Here is a 23,527-nt window from a genome sequence, read left to right on the forward strand (position 1 = left end):
GCCTGCTATTGTTTCCAAACAAGAATACCCACTTCTGTGTGCCGAGGAGTGTCGCCTTCAGAAGAAATGTGTGAGAGGGAAAGAAATTGTTGCATAAGAAACATTTAGAGACATCTTCCTTTTTTGCAACTCTCCAGGACCTTGATCTATTTTCTTTTTTCATAGCTGCCTCAACTCCTTTTTCTGTTCTCCAGGCAGTTCAGAGTTAATACGTGGGCTGAGAACAAAAGACTAGGGATATAAGGCTGGAGTCAGCAGCTGATCCAATGACAGAAATGGCACCGAGGCGAGAGGGTCCCAGGTGTAGTCATGACTCAAGTAGCACTCCAAGATAGGGGTTTGTGATTGAGGGGGGCACGGAGCGAAGAGAAGCATGGGGGCATCATGGGAGCTTGCATCCTGTGTGACAAGCTGCCTGTTGTGTGCATACTCCCTGACAGCAGGAAAAGCAAAGAGACAGGACACCTGACCCCTTTGACCCTCACCAAAGTACGACAGAACTCAGACTTCTCTTACTGAATAGCAGTGGCATGAGTGTACACCTCTCTTGTCTCTGCATTTATTTCAGTGAAGTTGGGTTGGATGATAAGATGTCACTGGAGTGTTTTGTTGAGATTTTTGCTGACTGATGCCATGGGATGACATTTTTTTATGACAATTTAATAAAAAAACAACCTCCTGTTCAGTCCTTTTAGACATGAATGAACCAAACACAAAAGCATATTTATAGGCAGAAGTCCTGCTGTATTAATGAGACGGGCTACAGTTTCATCTTGTAGATGTATCACTTTGATGGCAATATAACACAATGTCAGCTCTGTATGTGAGGGCATGATGGAGATTTGGGGTTATATAAATTAACACAGTCCTGTATCAGATCTTGCTGACCAGTTGGTTTTGATGCTTGGCTGAAATGTGCTTTGCATACAAATATCGTTTGTTGTTGTCACTTGGAATGAGTTGCTTTTTATGATGGAAAAACCAGCCAAATGCCAGGCTTCTCTTGTAATATGTATCAACGTCACACAGAATTTGACAAGTCACCATTTTTTGAAGTCTGACTAGCTAATTAATGAAGCTGTCAATCACATATCAAAGGCGACACCAAGGGAAGAGCAGAATTTCATAATTTTATTCTAAGAACTACACATCATTACAATATTTTTTTATATCTAATATCTAATTATTACATCTCTGATACAGTGTGGATGGTGATCAGTGAGGCTCATATCAGTGAAATAAAATTACTAACATTAAAGCTGTATTACATGCATGCATGGTTTCCTGTGAATCCCTCATGCGTAGGTAAAGTCCCTGCAGGAATGGCGGATTCTGCCAGTATCATTGACATACCTCTTCTAGGCTATATAAAGATAATTACAGAATGTAACTACATTAATGACTATCGCAGATTAAAAAAAGGCAGTGCATAAGATAGCGTTAACAGCCATAATATGTAGATAGGTTCATACTCAAGATATCAGCAAAATGTACACATGTTTTCAGTTTTCTTTTACTACAATATCCAATTCTGACAAAGATCAACCAGCTTTGCAGAGGTTACAAAGTGATTGTGGTCATGGTTAAATGTAACAGACGTTAATGCTGAATTTCAGTGAAAGATGGCACAGGAATTCAGCAGCGTCAAAGTCAAACACATCCCCCATACGCCTGTCTGACAAGCCAACCTTCACACCCTTAATTTTCCCTATACTGTAAGAACATCACATTACTTTTTGCCTCTAGCAACTAAAATGTTGTAAAGTACATACATTTCTATCCACGGAGGGTTGAATCGGGTACAGCTGGACTTGGTTGAAGAAACTTGATGTTTCATCTGTCATCCAAGAAGCTTGTTATCAAGGTCATTGATACCACTTGGGTCATGCTCCTAGCTGTTGTAATGACAGTCGTCAGTCATTGGAGTTGTCACATGAGGTCAAATGTGAATGGTTGGTGCGCCACACCACCTATCCCCACCCACAAGGCCTCTTTCATCCCTTCCCAGGAGACTTAACCACCATTCACATTTGGCCTTGTATGACAACTCCAACGTTGTTTAAACTTGGCCTCAGGTGACTCCAACGACTCTGTAGTAGTTACAACACCCGGGAGCACTAATGAACCGTAATGGTATCATTCATGGTATGGCTTTGAAAACGACCCCACACTGGTTAAATACCTGTTACTCCCTGCCAGTCAATTAGATCTGAAGGAAGCCCCTTGGATGAGAGGCGAAATGTCTTCCAAGTTTCTACAAACAGGAAGTCCAGTTGCCCTTGATTCAACCCTCCTTGGATAACCTGAGAATCTTCACAGATACATACAATGCAGTTGCAGATTAGTTGCTATGAACATAATTTTTTGTTGGCAGGGTTGTGAAATTACTGTCATTGCTCACATTTCCTGTATCCCTCTTGTTGCAAGTTTTATTACATTATACTATTGTTTCCCTGCATATAATCTCAGTCTCTTGTGTTTGTAATGGAGTGCATTTCTACACGTACCAGGCTCTGGTTGTGTGCCTGTGCTCTCAGGTCAGGATCAGTATTGTTGTCACTCTGACACCCTCCCTCCCTGCCTCTTTCTCTTTTCTCACACACTCGCCTCACTCCCTCTACAGAGTGACATTTATTAATTAAATATGGTGTACTGCCGCAGGATGTGCTTCCCTTTCCACTATCTCCAGACACTAATAATTACATTGGCATTTAGCTCCGTGATAAGCCGACCCTATGGCCTTTATGAAATGTTCCCTGGGCCCGGATACTGAGCAAAATATAGACTCATGAGATGCTATATATCGATCCATCTGCCTGTCTTCTTGCTTTTATCTTAAGAAAAGAGCCACTGTTCATTAGCATGGTTAAAAAATCCAACAACAACGCCTGATTTTACATCATTAAAGGCTGAGATAGAGCTTTGCTGGAAATACGCATGTTTTGAATCTGTTCACAGGTGGGCTGTTTAAATGAAGGAGGGGGCTGACAATGGCAGTTAGTACAGGTAAATAAATAACCATAAGCCACAGGGAGCACTACAATTAACCTGTTTATGAGAACTAATTTTCTTTTCCATAAACGTTTATTTTTCTATGTTCACTCATCGTCTCACTTCCTTCAGTATGCTTACTTTTCTGGCACCTCTCTAAAATGTCTTGAATAAAAGACAGTCTGGGTGAATGGATAAATATTCAGACATTATTTACAACTGCATCTCACAATTATTTTCATTATCAACTAATCTACTTTTTGATTCACTGTTATCAGAAAAAATAAATTGTTTTGCCCAACCAACAGTCCAAAGATATACATAGATATTCAAATTACAGTAATATAAATTGGAGAAAAATAGCAAAAATTACATTTCATTTTTCCAGAACTACTTTTTATCTATATATCTTTCACTTTAATACATATAGTAATTACCTGATACATTTACATGAAATCTGACAATTCACTAGTCAGATTTCATGTCAAGTGTCCAATGTCCAATTTACTGCATTTCTCATGTCTTGATCAATATGGTCCAAGCTAAATTTAGAATAAAAAGCTGAATTATATTGTGATTTCCACTAACAAAACACCAAAATATGTAGGAGCAAAAGTATAATTGACAAGGGTAAGCTGACAACTCAACTGAATCAGTATTTCCTTTTAATATTATGCCTCAGCAGATCGAAGTGTAGTTGTCCAAAAAGATTTAGTGTATTAAGTTTGACTTTGCTTTACCTAATTACTTTGCCTCAGGTGGTCTAATCGGGCTGGAACATTACAAGATTATTATGTGGCTTATCAGCTTCAGGGATGTATCAATTGATGCTTAAGTCACAATTACTGTAAATATGCATTTAGTTTGTAAAAAGCTCCCTTGCACCAATTACAGTTTAATAAGTTGTTGGCAAATAGTCTGTCATCCCCTCCCTCAGTTATCATGGTATAATATCCCCCAGACTCCCCTTCTCCTTCCCTGGACTTCCTTGGACAGAGGAGAAAGTAGAAGACCCTTTTCCTTTGCTTGGTTTAAAGGACGGCTTCACCGATTTTCAAGATGATTCTCGTGAATGAGAATCTATATAAATTACATGAAACTTTCTTCTGTCTTCCCTGTAATAAAATATCCCTCTTTATCCAGCTGCTAAAGTTTGCCAGATGACCAGTTTTGCATCACCTGGTCTCCCAAAACATGTATCGCCGTATCGCTGGTTATGCAAGCGATACAGAAAAGCAGACACTAGTTTCATGATATGTGGCCAAATATCGCACTGTAGAATCAGACGCAACAGGGTGTGGAGGAGGAAGCAAACACCAAAAACTACATTACAGCTGCAGCTTGACACAAAAACTACACAGTGCTGAGTTTCACCATGATTCCATTGACAATGAATCAGAGAATTTTGAGCCTCAGGTGGACAGAAAAGCTGAATCTAACCTAAAAGAAAACCCAACTACCTTTACAATATAATGTTGGGTCAAAGAAATTGTGCTACTGTTACATCTTATTAGGCTCGTTGTGCTGTGGAATCAGACAAAACAGAATATGGGGTAGTAAATGACCGCTGGAGCTACGGTATAGCGCCACAAACGGAGTGGCTTCGCAGCATCAATCGGTGCTGATTTCCGGAGGTTTTGTGACTGCCCACTCACAGCTCTGGCAACACTGGCATGTGTGCAGCTCTCAGTTAGTTTGCAGTGACCTCGAGTGCTCCAGTTTGTTTTATGTCTTCCATGAGAACACCATTAGTAGCGGATTGGACGAGACTGCGTGGAGTGAATTCTGGTTGTTGTAGGATTCAGTGTTCTCTAGTCATAGGACACCAATTTTCAAAAGTAATGGCACATTTATTCTACATTTATTTTATTTTATTGCTTTTATCCTTCTATTGTGTACTTTATCTTTTTTATTGTGCTCCTATTGTGTTCTCTATTTATTGTGTTTTATCTTGTTGTGCAGAACTTTGGAAAACTTTGTGTTTGTTACTTTTAAACCTTTGTGTTTGTGCTATATAAATAAAGTGGATTGGATTGATACATAGATGACCTAGTTTTAAGAAATCATCATATTTACAGCGGCTACATTTCCCTTCGATGACAAAATGTTGGTTTGCTGCAAATGTAGGATAGTTTACCTTTATCTTTCACGTGGCTGGTATTTCTCAAAAGGCAATTTAATAATTCACCTTTTCTTTAGCCTATTGTGGTTGTTTCCATTAGCTGGAGTAGGAGAATACCATAATTTTACAGAACAGCGCTGGGCAATCATTCAAGGTTTGCCTGAATAATCTCACAATTAAACTTGAGTCTCCAGAAAAAAATCCCTGGCTGAATTGACCAGAAAAGATTTAAGTGGAAATCATGGGGGCTTCAAATTGGACCTTTGGGCTCAGGAGACTGTATATACCATCCAGTATCAGCAAGGACGACCAATGTTCTTGCTACCTTGGGAAATCTCCCTCTGACTCATATTATTTTGGTTGTCCTCGGCTGTCAAAGGGGCCTGAAATGGGATCACTAGCGAGTATTTTTTTATCTGAACAACACGCTGTGCTGCAGTATTTGTCACTGGGTACTTGACTGAGTAAAGGATAAAAATCCAAATTGAGTGCCAGAGATGCTTAGATGAGGCAAACAGACATACATAGCTGGCAGCTTTATGACATTATGTGACTTTCTGCCCATGTATGTGTAAATTCAGTATGCACACACAATGTATGTGCTTTAAGGCTGTGTAGGAGTGGTAATATTCTCCGTTGTGTGGGTTCATGGTAATAGATGTCTCATCTTTTTGTTTGTGCTGTTTCCACATATTTGCAAGATGATATATTTCATAACTCTGACATGAAACCCAATATTCTCTTGCCAGGTAGATATAAGTGGTATTTGTAGAACTGTGCTTCTGGGACTATATCTATCAAATAACATAGCACAGTATGTAACCATGTTATTTGATCTTTTCCTTCCTTCTCTCCCTCTGTAAGGCAATATCTTTGCATACCGTCGTGTCAGGCCTGATGTTAGTTTGACTAAATCAAGTGTAGAGCTTATTCGTCAGAACTGTTGGTGAATATTCACATAACGGGAGTCAAATATCTCAGAAATTGCAGCTCAGACACTTTACAGAACAACTGTGCTTTTACATCAACATAATAGATGGTAGGTAGTGTCATGTTTTTGACCACTAGAGGCATCATGGTGCAATGTTTCCACAGGTCGGTTGCTGTGTTGTTTGCAAAGCTGATAACACACGAAACAACGCATCCACAAGGCAGAGCAGAAGAAGACTGCAAGATAGCAAACACTGAAGTAACCATTGCACCATTCAAATAAACAGCTCTTTTAAATGTTTCAAGAGGAAGAAAATACATTAAACATTGTTGTTAGGGTTCACACAAAGTGTTACAGTAATGAACAAGGAACTTTACCCCTTTGTGTATTTACATGAAAACAATTTTGCTGGAATTTTCACTTTCACTTTTTACTAACCATCAATTGTAGCATTTTGGTCTTCAAACAAAAGCAAGATTCACTTTTAATAAATGATCATGAACAAGGTTGAAGTTCATTACATATAAAGAAGGAATGGAAAAGGTTCCCATTAGTTCCATAGTTCGCTCTTCATTTTTAACTGTTTATCAAGCAGGCAAAGATGATTATTTTCATGGGTGCAAAACAGATGGGAGAAATATATGCATAGCTGCAACCATGAGTCTAATGATTGAATTTGTGGCAGCTGCTAAACTAACTACCCAATCCAACTAGAGTGCAGGGCTGTGTTTAAGAATTACTGCACTTTCATGATATCACTCATTTTTAAAAAATGAATTGTTTAGTCTATGAAATGTCACAAAATAGTGAGCAATTCCTGTCATACTCTCTGAATGCCTAGGATGACGGCTTGTCTTCTTTTGTTTTTGTTTTTGAAAAAATACTCTAAAACAGAAACAAAGCATATAGTCACATACATGTATGTATGAGAAGCTGGAACAAACAAATATAGAACTATACATTAAAATTTATGCTTGATTAAATGAGGAACAATTCATTTATAATATTTCTAGTTAATAATTGCTTTGAATTGTTATGAGTACAGTGTCTACCTATATAACCATGATTTCCATCCTTCCTTTAACAAGGGTCGAGCTTAAGATATTGTGTGGAGAGCATGTCACCAATAAAAGAGATGAAGGCTGAACTCTGCATAACAAACCGTGAACTTCAGCCTCTTAAAAAATTCTAATTCAGCTCATTTCTTCAGTGCACGCAGCATATTTTGTATGCATTTCAAACAAACACATTTCAATTCGGCTTTGAAAAGACTATCTATGCGCAAAAGAACTCGCCGCTCGCATCCAAGGTGATTCACAGCACCTGCCTTCCAGTCCAAATGTCCAAATCCACAGTTGTGTTTATTAGCTTAGCTTAATTGTGCATAGCATCTAAAGGTCAACGCCTGCTGTGATACATCGCTGCCAAAATGGCTTCCAGGGGACACTGTTTCAGATGAATAAACACTGAAAGCTGCACCACCTTCCATCCTTTACCTCCCAGTGTGAAGCAGCATCACATTCTGCTTTTTCAGGCCTTGCACAAGGTCCTGTGACTGATGGGCATCCACTGGTACGCACTGCCTCACTGACTTCCATTTCAGCTGGCAAAAGGCAGCAGATTAATTCGCTTGTCAATTCCATCCCCCCACCCCTTTTTTTTCTGCAGAAGCCTATGTTTATTCAGATAGGAGGAATGATGTGTTTGTCCTCCAGTGAATTAAAACATGCAGTATATCTGTATAAGTACAGCCATCTCCTTGATGAATGGTATTTGACTTCTATAAGCAGTAAACTTCTTCCGTTTGGCTGTAAAAGCTGATTTAATGAGAGAGTGACTTAAATAGATAAGCAGATAGGGCAGCTGGGATTATTGGGAGGTGAGCTGAATGGGAGATGGATGATGTGTAGTTTATTATCAGTTCTGTAATGCACTTTTTATAAGCCCATACCTGTGGGGCCAGCAGGCACTCTGCAGTAGATACAAGATTGCAAGCTTGCGTGCATGCTAAGATGATTGTGTCAAATGTATGCATGATTTAGAGGAGATGTGTACACTTGTGGTGCAGGTCATGTATTAGATTATATGACAAATTTACAAGAGAGGAAAAACCCAATAAGATCCAATGGCTGTAGAGGATTTTTGGGTCCACATTGGATTTATCTAATATGTATCTATCTTTGAATATTGAATGTGTTCAATGTGTGACAATGACAATTAATTAACTGTTTTCAGCTGCTCAATTACAGCGTTCATCATACTTTAAAGTATTTGAAAATAACTTCTTATCTCTTACCCCCAGTCTTTGCTAGGAGGCCATCAGACGGATCTCACCAACTTTCAGCACAACCTCTGGGACATCTTGAGAAGGGGAGACAGAGTCAAGGTTAGCTACGTAATCTGTCTTGATTTCCACCACCCATTTTCATACCCTTTGCCTTTTTCCCATTCCATCTGTCAAACTGCATTATTTATTCACATCCTTCTTTTCCTTTACTCCTTGGATTAGCACAGCAAGATTCATTGAAGGGTTAAGCACTATCTGTTTCACACAGACAGTGCTTGAACCTTGGTGACTAGAAATGGGTTTTGTGAATGTTGAAACATGCTTCTTCAGGAACATGCATGGGTTTGTGTCGCTGCCAGTTGATCAGTTGGTCCACCGCTGAGACTGAAGTACTCTAGACTGAAATATCTCAGCAACTCCTGGACAATCAATGACAACATACATGATCTGTTCCTTATTTCCTGTCTACCTCTTCACTGCCCACTACCCAATTAAGCCAACACCCCCAAAAACAAAACAAAACTAAACAAAACAAAGAAACAACCATTCATGGTCCTAAGAGGATGAATCCTCTGATTTTCCTGGTGCCGTTAGCACATTTTTAGCATTTAGTGACGTCTCTTACTCTGATTAACCATGACCGAAGAGATAGATGTACTTAATAAAGCAATATAAGAGACAAGAAAAAATCTGGACGATAAGCACAAAAAGTGAGTTTGTACTCCTGTAACTGAAATGAGAAAAGGTTTGATTACTTAAGCTGTAAATGTAGTCACTGGTGATTTGACGCAGTGATGTTCTTCTAGTTTCCACAGTATGTTTACATTTATCTTGGTTCTATCCAGGCCATGACAGGCGCAACACAAATTACCTCATAATACCGTCCTTTCCTGAGTCAGTGTTAATTTAGAGTCTCTAAACTGCTGCCATATTTCTTTCTCAGCACATGTTTATAAACCCCATGTTTTCATCTGACAGCTAAGGCCCAAAAGAAAATGTCCGTGCCTCTCCATCTCCTGAACTGAGGTTGCGGAAAGTACGAGATACCATCCTTTCATTTCCGCTCCTCCAGATAAAAAGATGAGAGAAGGAGAGGACGAAAGTGAGGCCTATCGCTGGGCAGCAGTGATTGAGTCCCTTCGCTAAGCCACCTCGAGAATCTGCTCAAATAACCCACTCTGCCGATAAGAAGCTAGTCATTTCCATAGACAAAAACATTGGGGTTCAGATTAGATTTCACCATCCGCCTGGCTTATCTTGGTGTTGCTCCATCATAGAATGTGAATTATAAGGCAAACTCCTGTCCCTGGTCTTTTAATGAAAACACCATTACACCAATACAAATGGACTCCGTTTTTATTTGCAATGTTACAGTATTGATAGCAGTAGCAGGATTGACCTGAATTTTGATGCCCACATTACCAATGTCACCAAAAAATCCTTTCAGTTTATCATTTTAAGACTATTGCAAAAGTAAGAATCTTTTCTTTTGCAGGATTCAAGATCTATATTTTGGGACAGTATAAACATGTCTAACCCTTTACCTTCAATTAAAATGCTAAACTTCTCAATATACCACTGTTAAATCAAGAACTTTGCCTAAATGAAATATAGTTTAATGTTAGAAAAGTAAAACACAAGTCTACACATTCATTTCATAAGATTGCCTCTGTGGTAACGTGACATTTGACCTTTATTCCCTTGGCTTTGACCCATGCTTTAACCCGTCAGTGGTCCTGGCTTTACTTTGTTTAGTTTGTAAGTTTTTTGTTTTTATAATCTTTGTGTTTTTCTGATTTCATGTATTCATCGTGTAATGTGTTTGTTAATGTGTTTCTGGTCAATATTTCAATCAAGTACGTCCTGAGAAGCTCAGTTGACCAAGAATATTTTTTTACAAGGGCATTTCTGTCCAAGTATGAGCTATGTAGAGGTTCATTTTCTTTGCACCATAATAGGTTCCAAGATGACATTTGTTTGAAGGGCTGTGAAGATATGTTGTTTTTTAGCCCTTTACTGTGCATTCTGTTATTTATTTATGGCCATGGCTATAGTGCAAATAAGCACTGAAAGGTGCTGAAAAGCTTGAGTGTTTGAGGACATCCTTCAAACTGTCTTTGTTGCTGTAAATTTGACAATTTGTGGCACACAAAAGCTCTTTTATCTGTGCCTAGATGGTGATGGGCTGGTTCTTGTTCAGTGCACTCAGGGGTCTTGTGGGTATAACTGTTCATTTCAATACACTTTGTGTGCTTTTTACTTTACTTCTGTTGTTACCCTTAGTATTGTTTACTATTTGCATCTTTCTTTTTTTATCATTTGTTTGTAAAGTGAAGCTTTATTACATTTCTTAGCTTAAAAAATTACAAGAATAATACTAACAGCTTTCAGCTGCTATGATAGAGCTGTATTATAGAACATGCTACAGTAAGACTGGTGACAGATTTGACCTTTTCACACAGATACAAAGGGACTGGGTCTAATTGTGTTACGTTGAAGCCTTGCACAGTAGCGGCGGTGGCTAATGGCGTGTTTTCATTTCCCTCTCCACAGCATGATTACGTCCCCTACACAACGCCCATCCCGGCAACGGAGGCCGTCACAAATACAATGGCCATGACAGTGCTTTCTGTTTCAAAAGCAAACATCGCTAATGAATCACCGCATCTCTCATACAGCTTAATTAGGAGCTAATTATTCAGTCTTTTGTCTAATTTTATATGACTTTAACCTGCCATCCTTTGCCTTGTCAAAGGGTTGCCAGAATTCTGCTGGCCTTAGTTACAGTGAATAACATCTTAACAGATAAGGGTTTGTGCAGCCCATCCCCAATCCCTTACATCAATGACATTTGCCTTTATTGTTTGCATTTGTGGCTTTTGAATTATGAGACAATACATACATAACTGTTCTCATTTTGCTATCAGCACAAAGATAGAAGATTGCACTTGGTCTAAGTGCTCAAAGTTGGCATATCTGCAAATAGATATCATTGGTTAGAATAGCTGTAAATATACAGTATCAATTGTCAAACTGCAAGTATTATGACACTACATTACATTTATATCAACAATCAAAATAAAAAACTGTCTTTGCACTTCAAATCTTTTGGAAAAGCAAGAACCAACAATGTCAGCAGAATTGGTGGAGAATTTTTTTTGGGATAGTCTTCCGTGCTGTTAGGGGTACATCTGTGTAAACATTTAATGGACTCCCTGCTGGTCTCCCCGTTGCCCCCCCCTTTTGTAAAGAGGCCTAAGCAAACCTGACATCAAGAGTATTTAGGGGACTCTCCATCTATCTATCGCAGCAGATTTCTTTCACCCCCCTTTCTCTCTCCCCTCCTTTTTAAGCAAAGACAACTCTGGTGAATATTTCATGGGGTATATTGCCTCAGTTTTACTGTGTCGAACAGGGAGAGTGGCACGCAATGATGACTGACAGGCCCATACACCAGCGTCCGCTAGGAGACAGCATTTCTTTTTGGTCTGTCTTCCTGACACCTACTCCTTTTTCCCTCCCGTTTTCCTTCTGTCACAGACAACAGATCTTTCATCCACGAGTCTGGGCACTGATCATTTAGCTGTTTCTTTAAATTTTAGTATGACTACAAAACTTCTGCTGATCCATCTGATACTGTTAGTTGAAATGCCAACATACGGTTACAAATCTGTTTTTGTACAGATTGCAACATTTATAGCGCTTAATGATATTATTATTTTAAGATAATACAGAAACTTAACTGTGCTTCTTTTGCCAAATTTGATATTATCAAAACAGTAGTGTTTTCTTTGCAAAAGGGTTGTTATATTTTTATGCATAGAGTAATGCTTCTTGCTTGTCTGGGATACAGATTGATTCCATCTGCCTTTACCTTATAAAAACCTCATGAAATGAAAAATACATTTTCCATGTTTTAATCCTGTGTCCCTGTGTTAATTGTTCATTTATCTCTTGTTATAAAAATCATTGTCAGATTATTATTTATATCAAAATCCCTGTCTTTTGTTCTGTAAAATGGTGGTAAAATGTTTGATGACTCGTCCTGCACTCATGGGTGTTTACTGAAGTTCAGCCAATCAAATGGTACTTTGGGCAACCAGCTAGCAACACTGGTCAACACTGGTATAAAAACTGCCCTTCACCATTTGTAGGTTGCATTGACAGTATTGACATGATGACAGTTCCCCAAAAGTGAAACCAAAACATCTCGATCGCCCCCCCCCCGGTGACTCGCTGCAGTATAAGTCATAAATCCTGCCCCATGTTAGCGATGATTGACAGCTGTGACAGTCACTCTCAAACGTCCGTCTGGCCCGACTCCACTGCGCAGACTATGGCACAAAATGTCAACCCACAAGCAAGTTGGCAGTACCCAGAAATTTGTTTTTGGCTTCACTATGGCATAGCGGTAAGAGGTGGAGACACGTTTATATATAATATATATATCAGTCAGTGGTGGGTCATTTTAGCTAAAAGAGCAATATGGAGAGACATATGAAGAGATGTGTGTTTGGATATCAGTGGGCAAAAACTTTGTTTTCATTTCCGAAACAGTGTGACTGAGGTCTAATTCATCTAAGTCATCTCTCCCTTGTCCTTCTCTTGATCTAACAACATTTGAGGAAGGTGTTTGTGGAGCCAACGGTCCTCTGTCCTCAAATGTGAAGGATTTGATTTAAATTCCTCTTATAACTGTACACCGCTCAAATATTGTGTTTCCTATTGAAATACATCACAGTACAGAAGCTATAGACGCTCTAACTTCCGTTTCATGGGGCCTTTAAGCTGACCCCAGTCTTCTCCTTCACTCAGCTACACATTACAGAAGTGTGCTGTATCAACCATAAAATAATAACACTAAATAATCACTTTCGTTATTTCTTTCAGTGCCACTCAAACACCAGCGCCAACCTCTCAATATCATATTTCTCAAGTGCAAGCTTCAATGATTGCCTTTACTGTTATTGGAAGGCACACTTCATTTCCCTCCCCAACATTCAATTTCATGGAGGGATGAGAAAATGCTGCCTTTCCGTGCTACTTACGAAGATTTGACAACACTACAGTATGCTCACTTTTCTCCCGCCGCTGCATGCCGCTCTCTCCCTTCTCTCCCACTCTTTTATTTAATAAACAGCGTGCTTGCTTGACTTACAGTAGGTTTCCGCCTTGCCTTGCTCAGTGTGACGAGCAGCTGAATGGTGTCACAGTTAACAGGGGCGGCTCTGTTGCTCTGTTGTGACAACATTCGTTTGATGTAGAAGTGGTAGTCCTTGCCTGCCATGTTCTCCCCTTCTGCTCTTTTACTTTCTTGTTCCTGCTCTGTTTGGATCTCACCGCTGTCACACGTTGGAGAAGCCAACTGGCATGACCTGAAAGTGTGACAGCGACACGCAAGCTGCCATTTTTCTCACCGTTGATAGCCATCCAATACGCATACATACATACAGAGAAATGCAGCAATTTTTCTAGATTAAAAAACTTTAATTGGCTCTCACTCATGTCTGAACTGGTGTCCCAGGATGCAGCAGAGAGTGCCAATGATGTATAAAATATGCTGTGCCTCCCTCATTTTCGTAAAATTGTGTTTTTCCATCAAACTGAGCCACACATAAATCCACCATATGTCCATGAATGTACTGCTGACTGTTGTTTTTAAAGTCAAGTAACTCTTTCTTTGAAACAAAAATATGCAACAATCATCACAGGTGGCCTTTTGACTCTATCAATGCTGTTCATAGTCTAAACATGTTTTTTTCAGAAGATGTGACTCATACAGTAAAAGATACAAAATGTGCAACCGTAGTTACTGTTGTAGTCTTTTCTGTATCACACATAATCTTACTCAACTTGTGTGAAAATACAACATGATAACATGTTATAATAGACAGAAGGATCTTGTCCTTGTGGAGGAAGATTTGTTAGGAAGTGCTATTAAAATTAATCAAAAGATTCACTCGTTAAAACCACCATGACTCACTCCGTCACTCCTCTCGCTGCGAGCTGGAGATACAGAAGAGGAAAGTGCCAGCAACCATGTATGGGATCGGAAAAGAAAAACCACTCAGGGCGTCTTTGTCCTTTGTTTGAACAGCGCCGCAGAGGGGTGGAAAGAGGAGTGGGAGGAGAGGGGTGGGGGGTAACCAGAGGAAGAGGGGATAAGAGAGAAGAAGTTTCTCACAGCTGCCCAGCCTGAGGCCCAAAATATGTGGCGCTTTCTTCGTCACAGCGTCACCAGCCATCCGTTCTCGCCTGTCATTATTTTACCTCTCACAGAGCACGCATGCCGTCTCTCAGGCACACATATGCACACTTATACCACCACACAGTGTCTGTGCTGCCTTGATCTACTCTTATATTCTGCCAGCAGCAGAAAAAAGGCCAATTGCTAAACGGAAAAACACAGAATACCATTTTTTTGTTGTTGGTAAAGGAATGCAGTACGGATTACTATATATATCTGCCATATATATCATAAGTATGCATGTAGTTTAAAGTTGAAAATATTTTATTTATGCTAATATAACCTGAAGGCTCCATAGAAAATTTGCAGAAAATTGACTAATAGAAAAATTATGCAGCATTGGGACATGAAGTTTAGTCTGTCCATCTGTAGGAAAATATCTACAGAGAAATTTATTTTTATAGTTTCTGGAACCCCTGAGTATTATAATACAAACTAAAACGAAACGTTATTTGGCATAAAGTCCTGTAAATTGTTGAAGAACATTAGGTTGCTTCCTCATACAACACAGTGAGCAAGCTACTCGCTAGCTCACAAATGTTGTAACACCCACGGCGATGAGTGAGGCAGAAGCAATTTTGAGGTATTTTTTTGCTTGTGCTGGGACTTCACCATCAGGTAGTGGTCATCCAGCATTTATGGCATAATATATTTTTTACTGAAATCAATTCATTTCAATGGACTCACTGTGATCTGTGTATTGCTTCTTGAGTCATGTTAATATGCACTGTGTATGAGAGCAGTCCTAGATTATGGATGAATAACATATATGTCTGCAGCAGAAACCAACCTTATACAGCTTGATGTTGAACAGGTTCAGGTTCTCCGTATTTGTAGCAGACTATTTAAAACATCACCAGTACTGGCAATGCAAGTTGAATGTTGTATTGGGTTAATTTGGAAGGACACAGTAGATCACACCTAACAAAAACAAGAGTTTTGGAGGCATAATAAGTCTGGATTTTTCATTTTCCAGTGGATAGGGAATGCTTAGTGCAAAATGGCTATGTGATCTAAATCTAAGCCCCACTGTTCCATCATCACCATATCAAACAAAAGGGTTCATCGTTCTACTCCTCCATTCACAATCTCTCTTACCAAAAAGGCAGTAAACAAGGGTATTCAATATAGGCTCTATTTAGCTACACAAATATCACCATCACCATCATATACCTCCTTGGAGATTTATTATGCCATACATAAATACAATTCTGCAGCAAGAAACCTGAGAAACCAAACTGCCACCAGTCAACAATAGTACAAAACTATATTGACCAACACCAATTTAAGATATTAATTTTACAGATGGTTCAAAGGAACTGGAGATAGGGCTCACAGGTGCTGCATTATTCATCCCTCATTGTGAGATGAGGAAAAGAGAGTATCAGACCATCTTTCAGTGTACACAGTTGAATTACTCGGAATATTGTTCACATTACAATGGGTGGAAGAAAATAACCAACCCAGTGTCGTAATCGCTTCTGATAGCTTGTCAGCGCTTTCAGGCATTAAGTCTGGGAAGTCGTCATGCAGGCAGGATATTGTGTATGAAATCTTTCATGTGCTACTCAGTCTACATTATAGGGGATTGAAAGTCTCCTTCCTTTGGGTTCCTGCTCATTCAGGAGTGGAAGGAAATGAGATGGTAGACATATTTGCTAAACAATCATTAAAACTATAGTTAATTGACATGTAAATACTGTTAAGTAAAGCAGTGGTTAAAATTGCTATAAAGGCTGAATAAAAGTGACTCACATAGAAACATGAAATATCTTCCCTGTCAATGCACTCCATAGACCTGGCAGACAGGAGCCCAAGGGAAGAAATGGTCATTACCAGTCGGACAATAGGACATACAGGTTCAAATTAAACACTACATAGAATAGGCAAGCACCCTACTGGATTATGTACACACTGTAATAAACTGGAAACTATCATTGAACATGAACTGATAGATTGCAGCAGGTATGATGAAGAAAAACATAATTAATATCAGTACTAAATTATGAAAACATACAATTTTGCAGAAGGGAATTTGCTAGGAAAGAGTACAAAATCTTCTAATTGATTACTTGAGAGTAGCAGGAATAATAGAGAGAATTTACATGTTTTTTTTCTGCCAATCTACCAAACTCCAGTCCAGTAGGTGGTGGTAATGCACCCATAAGCTGGTTTGCATACTACCATTAAAACTCAAAAAAAGAGAAGAGTAACTGATGCCCTGTTATTTTTAATGCGCTGTTCAAGCACAAACCATTTGAGGGAAATTGAGAGAATCCAAAATGGAGGTAGCTATTATATTAGCTGTGTCACATGACCTGCAAATGTTCACCATGGCACAAAGCATCTGTCACCAACATTTTGTCAGAATGTGAAAATGAATTTATCTGCACCACCTTTATGTGTGGCCAGGCATTTAGGGAGGTGGATGGTCAGGAATACAAAGCATGACACATGGGAGACCATGTTTTGCAATCCATCTCCTTCCAATAGTAATGTTTCGGTTTCTTTGAAGCATGAAGGTGTTCTTTATCTAACCTTTTAAGGAGCTTTAGTTGCTTGTTAGGTGTTCAAAATTTAGTCTCGAAACAATCATATACAAGGGCCGAACAAACCACCTATTTTACGGTTAAATTTTAAAGACTTGTTGGTGTGGTGAGTGTGGCACTCCTCAAAAGGTCTACGCAAGGTCCACATCGACCCTCGACTCTGCACTCCTGTCCAAAAGTTAAACTCTGCAGAGGCTTCCACAAATGTCACAGTAAAGTTCAGTTTGCATTAGCAACAGTGTCACGAGGCAGAAGAGATTCTGGGAGCTCTGCAAACATTATGCTGCTGCCACCTTTACCTTTAAACTCTGCCTCTGCAGAGATGAACACTGCAGTCTCCACATAATCCTAAATTTTATTTAAGTACAGCTGAAGCCTGTGTGTTAAATTGCCGTAGCAGCATCTCTTTAAATGAACAGAGAGCTTTTGGACTTTTTTTTATACACAGAGTTGTGGCTGCACAGCCTGTGTAATCTGTTGTAAGGGGTTTTGTGGCAGTAACATATCCATCAAAACTTGGACTGAGGTGAAACTTGACGATCCATCCATCTTCCTGTTTCATCTTAGCCGGGCTGGCTGTAACAGAGCCTGTAAGCTTCTGGCTGTTAAAATCAGTCACTACTCCATTTTATAAGGAATGTCTACCCAGAGAATAGGAAGCAGAATGTACCACAGTAAATAGAAAGAAAGTCATGTATACCACACAGACATACTCAAATGCAGAGAACACATACGTTAAGTGCATTCAAACAGATGAAAAGCATGCGACACATAAAATATTTAACAAATATTCTGTAAAATATGACACTCACCAACTGAGCATGCTGCTGAGGGAATTCAACATAACACACACATAGAAGGAGGCCGTGTCTCTCCTACTTGGCTGTCATGAATGTAGGTCTGCCAAACTGAGCAGCAACAAAAAAAAAACCCCAAAAAAACAAACACTGAAAGTATTACATAAGTTAGGATTCTCTGTGATTTGAACCTTAAATCAGTGCACAGGCAGCTATTTAAATTGCATCAGTTCCTCTGATGTAAATGTGTATAGCCTTCAACTCCCTGAGAGCTTTTAGTCATTTATTTTGATTAGGGCTGTATTTATAAGATAAGTCTCTTAAGTAAGTCGCCTGGGAAGACGGGTTGGTGAGGATGGTGGTGGGGGAACAAAATGGAGTCTGTTTGATGATTATAAATTCAGAAATATCTGCTTGTCAATTAATTAGGCGCTTCCTGGGTATGCGTGCCCCTTTTTTCGTTTGCTGGGCCCAGCTCTCGGCGGACAAATACCCGCGATGCACCCATTGTATGTCTAAGCCGTTACACACATCTCTGGCTGCTGGGGAACTGGAGAATAAAGATCCTTCAAAGGCAGACAGTTTTCAAGAGCAAGCCTCTGTTTTCGTGTGTCGGCTGATTCCTGGGAACAACGTATGTGGCTGCTTGAAGGCTTTACGCTGCCAGTGTTTCGTTCTCAGACACAAACAAGAACTGGAGAATGATGTGAACATGAAACGAAAGGTTGACTGAGAGGACTGAGTTTGAAGTGATGCCTCCATTATTTCTACCTCACAGTATAACAATAAGTGCAGGAAACGTATCTCATTGAGGCTACTGTAGCTAGGTGAGCACTGACTATTGTCATGAGGATACTTCAGTTATTTGTATCTGTCATACTCTAACATTCAGATTTTTACATTGGAAAGAAAAAACAATGTTAACTAAAATATGGCATTTGTTTTTTAAAGGAAAATTAATAAAAATCCCACAAACCTTAATATTTTCTTCTAATCACATCATGCTGTATTGAAGAAGACTTGAAACTAGCAATTGAGCGATAACTCATTAGGAAGGTGTTTACTAAGATCTTAAATCAAGTGAGAAGGACGGTCATTTTTTCAGACTTCTATACAACCAGACTTCTTTTTGGAGCCAGTATAGTCACCCCTACTGTCTGTGAGAGAGAATGCAGGTTTAAGGCACTTCCTCATTGGCTTCACTATTCAGAGCGAGACCTACCTGCTTGTTCATATTTGTGTTATATTTCTTGTTTTTTTTCTTCTCGGATACAGATTCGTGATGCAAGCTATTATACGCTAAATTAATAAGTTGTCATTTATCAAGTGAAATGCCATATATTCGCAGGTTCAGGTTTTCTGTTGTGAAGATTTGCTGCTTTGTCATATCGAATGATGTCGAATATCTTAGGATTTTTGACTATTGATGGGGGTAAAAACTATGTGGAAAAATGTTGTGCTCTGGGAAATTATAATGGACATTTTTCAAAATATTTAAATGCAGAATGGTTAATACATTAAAAAAAATAAATAAATAAATAAAATATATATATATATATATATATATATATATATATATATATAATTTATTTATTTTTTAGTGATATTGGTTTGTTTATCACCACTGTTAGTTTAGGTTGCGCAACTGTTTTATATGATTTATTTGTTCATGGCTTATATTTCAGGTTGCCAGAAACAACATGCTTCTTTTGGTTATATTATTTTGTCCGCATATGCCTTGTGTTGTGACTTTTCAAGTTTAAATGGTGTTGAGATACTTGAGTGGAATACAGATTTAGTGTTTTCCTTTTTAGACTGACCAGGTCTCTATAACCTGCATGTTACATAGAAGAAACTATCAATAACACAGAGCTTGATCAATAAGAAATTCCCCTCCAGATGTCTAACATGACCTGACAAATCTTCAAGAAGAAAAACAGACATTCCGCATGCAATGTCACAGTGATCTTAAGCAGGTTTTTGTTCTCCTCAGAGCTGTTGAGTCACATTGCATTTGGCAACAGCTCTCACTTGCACAATTGAGTTTACAGTCTGGTTTCCAGTGAAGGAAAAAATGACAGCATGCACCATGCGACAAATCATCAAATCTGACCCACATTTCCTCTGTCCCATATGTGGGAATCTTCTCTCTTCAGCATCACATATACTCCAGAAAGATTTGATGCTTTGCGCCATGTTTATAAAGTTTTTTTTTTTTTTAAAGATAGATCATTCCTACAAGCATCAACAACAGAATATAGCACAGCTGTAATAACACATATTTTCCTAACCTTAGATTCCCAGCCAGAGATAAATGTAAATATTTTGATATTTGGTATTTTGCCACAGCATAGCAACCAACAATATTTACTCTTGGAGTATTATCTCCTTCAGAAACCTTCAACAAGGTGAGGAACTAAGATGTAACATGGATCTTTGTAAATGAGTGTGGCATTTTAAAAGGAAAATTAAAGACCTAAAATACTTTCGGCTCTGTCTGTCTCTCCCTGTGACCTAACAGAACACTATCATCCAGGCATGTTGTCTTTCATCATTAAACTGTCTTTCAAAGGCTCCTGGGAGCCTCCTAGAGCACAGAAGGAACCTTGTATTTTGCAACATCAAGCACACAGTGTCTTCAATGTCTGCTGGGAGGTGCATGCTGGAGTCATGGACATGAGCTGAAATGATCGTTCTCAGACACGTACACACATCCACACACTTTTGTCTGCTTTATACATTAATGCAGGTGATACACAAGGTCTTATAAGTGTGTAGATCTTTGACCTTGTTTTCTCTCTCTCTCTGCTTCCATTATGTGCTTGTAGATCAAAGACGCACATGGTGCACCAGGCAGTCTTGTGGGTGAAGATCCTCATTTAAAGGCAGCTGACAAAGGTAAGTTATTAAACCTTACCTCCGTCCTCTCCACTCCCACTGCTTTTGAGGACCTTTTAAAATCCTTCTGTTTAGCTCATCATGCTATAGCCATATAATCACAACATACATGCTAGTGTGTGCAAATATTTATACATGCTTAAATTAATTTCTGGAATTAAATAAATCTTTTTATTGTATCACAAATGTTTATGGAGTTGGGAAGTTGGTTATTATAGTACCCAAAATGGATTGACTACAATGTGTGTGTAATTGCACAGTTTTGAGTATTTGCACTGCTTACAGTACCTCAAATTAAAGGCTGAGCAAAAATGGCTTACCTTAGGGAGAAGATATTGCAGTAGCACAAACATAGTAGAGGTAAGTTCGGAGTATGATTGTAGAGCACATAGAAAAGCCAAAGCATCTTCTAGCCTTGTAAGACAATATAATTGCGATTTAAAGCCAACATTTTTTTAAAAGCCCAATATTACTCTGCTAGTTGAGTAAGTTATAAGGTTGCATCAACTGAATTTTGTCTGTCATTAAAAAAACAGGCAACAGACAAGATGTGACAATGGAAATGCAGAGTAATTAACAAGGAATCTTTTGACAATACAGATTTGGTAGCAAAAGGAGATTGAGCTTTACTTCTGCACACAAACAGATTTTTTGCTTTTGTTTAGAAAAGCCTCGTCCTGTGTTTGTATCGTTCAAGCAGAATTCTAACAATGGATCCAAAGATGGTAATTCTGATGCTCTTTGACAATTTTGATACTAAAATGATTGTTTTAGTCATTTGTCAAGTAGAAATACCAACTAAATCGCAAATGGAAGGATTTGCTGCTTCCCTTTGTCTGCTGATACATTTGGACTTTAAACAAAGTATACATCTTTTATGAGGTTGGTGGGGGCTGGGCTCAGTGATATGCATTGCTGTCTGTCACAGTTTCTTTTTCAGTGTGGGGGGTGCTGAAGTCAAAATTATACTTACTGGTAGTTACTAAATAAATGACTTAATTTAATTAAATTAAATGTTTAATTTAATTTGAAATAAAAATATAAATAGATGATATTTCTGCTGCTATTGCTCAAATATTAAAGAGTTCGGTCTAGACCTGCTCTTTGTGTAAATTGCCTTATGATGACTTTTGTTGTGATTTTGCTCTATATTACACAGCAGCAAGAACCCTCAGATCCACAGGTAGCAGCAATCTAGTTATTCCTCGCACAAAAACTAAGGAAGGGGAGGCAGCTTTTTGTGTTTAATACCCTGCCTGAAATAGTCAGAGGCGTCACATCAGTGGCCACTTTTAAAAGCAGGTTAAAAACTTTTCTTTTTATGACACTGTTTGGTTAGGTGTTTGTGTGTGTGTGTGTGTGTGTGTGTGTGTATAGGTGTGTGCACATGTGTGTTTGTGTGTGTTTGATTGGACTTGTTTATCTTGTTTTACACTTGCACTGTGTTGTTATTTATTTTATTATGATTATTTGTTGTGAAGCACATTGGGTTTACCTTGTGTATGAAATGCGCTTATAAGTAAAATTTGACTTGACTTGACTATATAAATATAGATTGATTGATTGATTGATTGATTGATTGATTAATACTGTCATGTACTTTGTAAGTGGGAAAATTAGTTTGTATATTTTCTATTAAATGTACCCTGTGGAATTTTTGACCACTATTAGTGCCATTGAGCAAAGTTTTCGGGTGCATGTCCCTGTTTTGTAAGTGTGCACTCATGTAGGTGTCCCAGGACATCCTTCTGATGGTTTCGTGCTACTCCACTGATCGACTGTTGGTGCTGCTAACATGCCAACAAACATAGCAATGCGAAAACAAATTCAAAGAAGAGGACGGCTGCTAGCAAGCAAAAATTAATACAAACAATGTTGGTTACAAATTCTTTCAAAAGAGAGCTTTGTAAATGTTTTATTTTTTATAGGAAGGATTTTTATTAGGCCTCAAGGATACATATATGATGAGAAGCAGTGAATTTAAACATCATTTTCTTAACAGAAAACCTCACAGTGTACCTTTAAGTAGATTTAGTACATTATATACATTGGGCATGGTAATGCATACATTATATATGCATTTTGAGATGTTTGATATCCCTTGGAATCTTTTTTAAAACATTATTTGTGCTGTTTAAAATATACAGATATAGGAGATGAAAAGAAATATCACCAAAAATGCACTTATCCTGAATATTCTGTGGCTTCAAAAGAGGTACTCTGGCATACCAAAAAGCTGTCTTTTTGTCTATTGTCTGAAAATAACAAACCGATCATCCATGCGAGCGAGCCTTGTTTACCATACCTCCTGCATCTATTCCTTTGGCCGTAGTTCCAAACAAATCTAAGCGAGAATGCTCTTAGTGTGGATGTGTGGCTGATGTGGAGGGTAGTTGGTGTATTTAGTGTTTTGTTTTCAAGGTGATGCAGCTAGTTTATTCCCCCTTCACACCGCCAGCATATTATCCTGCTCCAGCTGCTGCGAGGAGACAGGACCAGGTATTTATGGCTAGCATAAAAAGTGTGTGCATTCCCTGTCACCCTGCAGCAGGAGATTTACAGCACAGTTGACAAACACACTGAATTAAAAAAGGAGTGTTCAATTTGTATAGGAGTTTAGAGCTTGTCTGTTGTGCATGCTCCCGACGGATTCCGCTGTTAGTACATGTGTGTGCGCATGTGTCTTGCTGTCTATGCACGCCTCC

The 23,527-nt window shown here is 38.7% G+C and overlaps 1 protein-coding gene across 1 annotated transcript in view; it reads left to right on the top strand.

The window, feature by feature from the left end:
- The window catches only part of LOC134005730 (glucosidase 2 subunit beta-like), a 131,655-nt gene that overhangs the window by 38,922 nt on the left and 69,206 nt on the right, over positions 1-23,527 (top strand). Inside the window, exons 9-10 of the mRNA XM_062444720.1 lie at positions 8,347-8,430; positions 20,753-20,822. Coding sequence (XP_062300704.1) covers positions 8,347-8,430; positions 20,753-20,822 — 154 coding nt within the window. The remainder of the gene's footprint in view (positions 1-8,346; positions 8,431-20,752; positions 20,823-23,527) is intronic.

Source organism: Scomber scombrus, chromosome 23, assembly GCF_963691925.1.
Source record: "Scomber scombrus chromosome 23, fScoSco1.1, whole genome shotgun sequence".
Lineage (NCBI taxonomy): Eukaryota > Metazoa > Chordata > Actinopteri > Scombriformes > Scombridae > Scomber > Scomber scombrus.